At 42.4% G+C, this 6,000-nt stretch overlaps 1 protein-coding gene across 2 annotated transcripts in view; it reads left to right on the top strand.

Annotated features, from left to right (window-relative positions):
• The first annotated feature begins 1,635 nt into the window (after positions 1-1,635).
• LOC147632537 (octanoyltransferase LIP2p2, chloroplastic-like) overlaps positions 1,636-6,000 on the top strand; it is a 38,900-nt gene continuing 34,535 nt past the window's right edge. The window contains exon 1 of one of the 2 annotated variants that reach the window (XM_086807307.1): positions 1,636-1,935. In XM_086807307.1, the coding sequence (XP_086663433.1) occupies positions 1,769-1,935 (167 nt within the window). In that variant the 5' untranslated portion in view covers positions 1,636-1,768. The remainder of the gene's footprint in view (positions 1,936-6,000) is intronic. The other variant, XM_086807309.1, reaches the window with a different exon arrangement.

Genomic DNA, 6,000 nt, shown 5'->3' with positions numbered 1-6,000 from the left:
AATACAAAGTTCATCAAGGGAATAAGCTTTTTACACCAAAAAGGGCATAAAAGAATGCTACCACTGTAGAAGGAAAGGGCACTTTAAAAGTGAATGCAGGCTCAAGCACAAGCCTAAATGTGGACATTGCAACAAGCTCGGGCATAAAAGAATGCTACCACTGTAGAAGGAAAGGGCACTTTAAAAGTGAATGCAGGCTCAAGCACAAGCCTAAATGTGGACATTGCAACAAGCTCGGGCACAAGGAAGAAGAATGTAAACTGAAGAACAAGGAGGCAAACTATGTGGAGGCTTCATCAAGAAAAGAGGTGGTCTCTGACGAGCATCTCTTCTAAACCAAAGCTACATCGACAAGCCTCACCACCTTAGCCCATTATTGTAAAAGTTCACTGATAAGTAGACCTAGTCCTTTGTATTGTGTATTTTAAAAAATCACACCTGACCACCTGACCACCTGAGAGTAGAAATTTATGCACCTAGGGGGGGTGTTGGATCTTTTATAATTCACATCCAACCACCTTGCAGTAGCCTATACATCATGGCACCAAGGGGGGGTGTTGAAATTTGTCGTGCCATTAAGGGCGAGGTATGAGTAGAGGACTAGGATCATGAGCATCCAGCCACATCACACTTGGGATCACACTTGGGATCACACTTGGGCATTATCCCACATGAGCATATTTGTAATAGGTGTACCCTCATGTTAAAAGGTTCATTTCCAAGCAATGAACACAAGCAGTTCTCAAGCCTCTCTATGAGTATACATTTCCATCTCGTAACCTAATTGTGCTTGAGTCAAGCCTGATTAAGTCATTAGGATTTTCATTATGTTGTTAAATAGGCTTCATCCTCCATAGGATTAGATTAGCTTCCATAGCCTTTGATTAGGGTTTCATAATTTCATCAATATTGGCCAATGACCTCTAGTAGATATGCAAGAATGAGATGAAAGTGAGGGGAAGGGTGACAACCCTTATATATCCCTCCAGAGAGCTGGTCGGCCATAGTTGTAGAGCAGGTCGACAGTTGTCCAATAGGATAAAATGCTATAAAATGCCTAAAAAATGGTAGAAAATGCCTAAATAATATTTGCTAAATATGCCAATGCAGGGTCTCATAAAATGACCAGTACAAGCATGAAAAAAAGGTGATGTAGACCGCTGGAGATGATATATTCCAACAGATATTATATAATATTGTGAAGGTTTATGTTGTACATGTGAACTAGCATGCTTGTTGCTTTGTGATGCCCTCATCCTATTTTTCTTTGTGATTCCCTACTCCTATTTTTCTTTTTTGTGGAAGATGGATCCAAGTTTTCTAATCCTTTGTGTTGAGTAGCATTTCCTGGCTTGTAAATCTCCTTAGAGCATGGTGAGGGGTGTAGGGGTTTAGGGAGGGTTCACTTTGCACAAAAAAGTGTTGATAGTAGAGAACTCAACGGGCGGAGCTTTGGATGGGCAATATTGCATGTTCATGCATTTGATGCTCGCCCATTCAAGAGAACATGTGAATGCACTCCGGATTGTTGCCCATCTGTATAATGATGATGATGATCATCATACACATTTGATTGCCCGCCCATTTATGAGAACATGTGAATGCACTCTCATTTGTATGATGATGAAGCAAATATGCATATATCCATATACATATACATAATGCATAATGTGCTGCATATATCGATTGGCTTAGCTTAAATGTGCTGGTTAATTGGGTGAATAACCAATCACATTAGAGAGAGAGAGAGAGAGAGAGAGAGAGAGAGATGGAGATGCTTCTTTCCCATGATGCCGTAGCATTCTACACAGAAAGTCTGTGTTTCCCGCCACCACACTACTCGTGTTTTGGCCGGACAAAACTCACAAGACATTACTGCGTGAAGACTCCTTCAGCAGGCCTTCTGGACTGCCCTCCGACACTCACCAAGCGCAGGTGCCATCGTTTCCATCATGTCTACGCATGTTTGAACTTTGTATTCATGAACGCGTAGCTATGCAAAATCATACTTTTGGGTTTGTTTATTTTCAATAACATTTGGGATCATTTTGACTCCATAAATCCCGTTTTTCCCCCTCTTCTTTCGCACATTCGTACCTGATTTTTTTTTCTTTGTTTAGGAGAATTCGGAGAATTCTTTTTTTTTTTTGTTTGGTGGGGGGTGGGGGGAAGAGACAATGGTGCAGTTTTTTAAAACTGAAGATTCATTTGTGACACTGTCTGTATCTCTTTCTCTCTTTATATATGTGTGCTCAGGTAATATATATGCGTGTATACGCCATATATATATTTTTGATGAATTTGAACTTGATGGGCATTTAATGCATGAAAAAATGTTTATGTGTGCATGTATATGTGTATGTATGTAGGTATATAGGTATACCAAGTACAGGGTATTTGCAATCCTCATAAATGGAGATGTTTATGGGGTTATGTACATACGATGAGTCTGTTTGCAAGGTCTTCCGATGAGTGGCAAAGGATTTGGAATTTCTTAAATTCCTATCCTTGGTTATTAAATGCTTTTGTTTGTGGAGATTTCAATAACTCTCCACGAAGGGAGGATAATACAGCTGGCTTTTCTCATATGTTACATGTTGAGCGTCAGGCTTGGGACAATTGCATTTTGCAAACAGACGCCTCCAATCGCCAAGTAAAGAGTTGAAACAGAGAAGATCTTTGGTTTGCACTCCTAAAATGCATGGTAGATTAAATATACTCGATCTGCATTATCATCTTTTGGCAAGAAAATCCACCATGATTCCCACTTTCTTTCAACTTCGGCAGCCGTGGGCCATAATGCTTGTAAGCATGCGTGCTTTCATCAAAACTACAGCTTATGGCAATTGGCACATTTCTCACTGGGAAGCAGTGATTAGTAAATTTGAAGAAAAAATTCCGAGATGCCCTTTTGTGATAGAATGTGCAGTGGAAGAAGGGAAAGTGGAAATACAGGAGAGAGAGAGAGTGAGAGAGAGAGATGGAGAGGAAACACAGGTGAGAACTTGCTCTCAATATCATCATCCAAAGGAATACATGTCCCGAGCAAGAGGGGAGAAGGCCTCGTATGTGAGGGACTGTAGCAAATAATGCTAAGCAATGAAAAAGGAGTGAGGGTATGCCGGCTATATATATGCCCAGAAGTAGGTAACCGACTAGCTCACGACTAGGGAAAAAACCTCTACGACTAGGATAAAAAGTGCCCAAGACTCCATAAAATGGAGATAAAATATAGGTAAAATAAGTGAAGGTTGACCAGTCCCTCTAGCTAACATGGTTAGTCCTAGAGACTAAAATAGGACACCAAACAGGAAGCCAGCAACGAGGAGATGACACCCCCTTTCAGCACCGGATGTTGAGTGAACTCCAAGAAGCCAGAGACGCCGTCCTTGATCAAAGATAAAAGACTGCAGACACAGGTACCAAGAAAGCTCCACAAGCAATCTCCTCAGCAACTCAACTACAAAAGCAATAGAACAAGCTGCCAGGTACACCGCTCCTCTGGAAGAAAATAATCATGAAGGTTGCGACGTGCTGCTCCAAATAATGGTTCCAAACCCAAGTGTAAGAACACTCCCCGAAGTCGAATGTCGTGTTTTTAGCCTGGAGAAGGTATGAAAAACCTCAAAATCAACCAAGATCAAATCCTGTAGATAATCAATCATGGGAGAAGCAAACTGCTCCTCAATGGAATCCTCAAAAGAAATAGAGTCAATCTACTCCAACTCTGTACCAAGAGTAGCCAAATGTTTTACAAAAGCATCCTTTGAAAATGTTGGCATCGCAAGATGTAAAGACTCTGTAGAAAAGATGGGGTTCATTTGCCCAAATTTTGTACCATGAGTTGCCCAATGCTGTACATAAGCACACTCCACTGAGGTGGGCATCGCCAAATGAAAGGACTCCACATCTCCCTCTGAAAAAAAATATCGTCAGACTGATACAAGCCCAACCTGATTTTGATCTAAAGCCAAAAAACTCTGGAAGTACCACTGTCCCCAGGCACGGTTAGCAACCACAGATCCAAAGCATCCCACCGGGTCCAAAAGTCCATCCTCCAAAACAACAAACCTGCACATTGCATCAAATTGGCAGAGGGAGGGGCATCCTCATAACCATCACAAAGAGAGGCAGAGGTAGACTCCTCACAATGAGGAAAGGAAGCAGGAATATAAACTGCAGTGGTAACAAAGTCCTCAAGAGCATCAGTGAGAGCAGAAGATTGTTCCATAAGTAGAATTAGATCCCAAGAATCAGCAACAAACAAGTGATCCATGTGAAAGGATCACACCTCGCAGGCAAAACACCCTCCTTTCTCTGCACACACTACAAAGAACACAGGCTCGGACAAAATAAACTTTGCTTAGGATCTCTGAAAAGATCACTACTCTCCTCCAAAAATTTGTAAACGCCTATCGCAAAAGAAAGTCTCTGCAGATACAAACAGCTCCCGAAACTGATCCTCAAGTGAAGTAGCTGGAGATGGGCCCCCTTTGAGTGTAGAAAACTCCTATGGGAAGCAAAACACAACCAAAAACTGCTATCTAGCAAAAAAACAGCACTCCACCACCAACAGAAGGCAAGGAATATGAAGAAACTGGGTAACTTTGTAGGCCAGGAACAAAACACAGGTATAGATGCTCCAAAATCAGCAAAACGCTGATTGAAATCAGAAATTCAGTGCCCTCCTCAAGTACCAAACTGCCTCCAAAGCCACAATGCACACAAAACCCCCTTTGCAAGTGATTTGTGTCCACTGTAGAAGAAAACGCAGCCAAACAAGGGCTACAAACCTGAAAATTCAGGCCAAGCAGTGTCCACACCTCATATGAGGAAAAACGCTGAAGAGAAGGTACCTTTAGGTCCAACGGGAGGAGCCCAGGTGAAGGTAGAGCTACCAGCAGAAACAACAGATAACTAGATGTATGAAAGCTCTACTAATGACCCGTCCTTTGGCTAAATTATGAGTTTTACTTATAGATGGGTGTAGGATAGTAGTTGGCCAGCTATACAGCTGTCAGCCTGCTGAATCAGTCACCAAAATGCTAAAAATAACATAGAATGCTAGTCGGGTAACATGTAATGCTAGTCGGGTAACATATAATGCTAGGTGAGGAACATATAATGCTAGGCGGTTGGGAATAAATGCTGGATCTCCATAAAATGCTGGCCAACTGGTCCTAGCTGCCTTCTGATGTTGGCCGACTGATGATAGGAGGTGTCCACATGCTACCGACAATGCCCAAGTGCTCCTGATGATGATGACTTTGATGCTGATGTTAATGCTTTTGCTCTAATGATGTTGACCTAAACGCTTATCTTATTTGCTGCACTAATCAAGGATTAAGCCAGTTCATGCTGAAGATAAGCGATGTGCACGTGACATTCCCTTCGGCTAAACTTGATGATGGGGTGGAGACTTTGTCATCCTTCCTCCCTAGACTTGACCTTGAACTGCTACTGCTTACTGACTTTGACTTCTGCTGACTTTGACTTTAATTGACTAATATTTTTGGTTTGAACACCTTCACTCTTGATCTCCACTTCCAAGTCTTCGATGAAGTATTGAGCATTTGTTCACTGTTGTCCCCATGCTTGCTTTTCCCTTATCCTTGACACAGCGTCGGGTCACCTACTGAAACTGATCATGCTTGTTGCTAGGCCTTCGGAAATGATCTGAGGGCTTAACGAGGTATTGGGTTTGCGTACCTACCCTCAGGGGATGCTTCCTCTGGCTTCGCCTGTTTTGCAGACCACTCCATCTGCTACCCTATTGCATCGTTTCTGCTAGAACTGTGCACCTCCCTTGGGACATAGCTTAGTGGGCTGAGCCTGAATGCTCTGATACCAATGTTGCATGCGCGGAAGCCTTGTTGTACTGATGTTGACCTAAATGCTTATCTTATCTGCTACACTAATCAAGGATTAAGCCAGTTCATGCTGAAGATTAGCCATGGCACGAGCGTGCACGTGACATGTATAGTCTGAATACTACTTTTG

Source organism: Cibotium barometz, chromosome 13, assembly GCF_041138505.1.
Source record: "Cibotium barometz isolate CiBa-2024 chromosome 13, ASM4113850v1, whole genome shotgun sequence".
NCBI lineage: Eukaryota > Viridiplantae > Streptophyta > Polypodiopsida > Cyatheales > Cibotiaceae > Cibotium > Cibotium barometz.
This window is presented reverse-complemented; position numbering and strand designations above follow the sequence as displayed.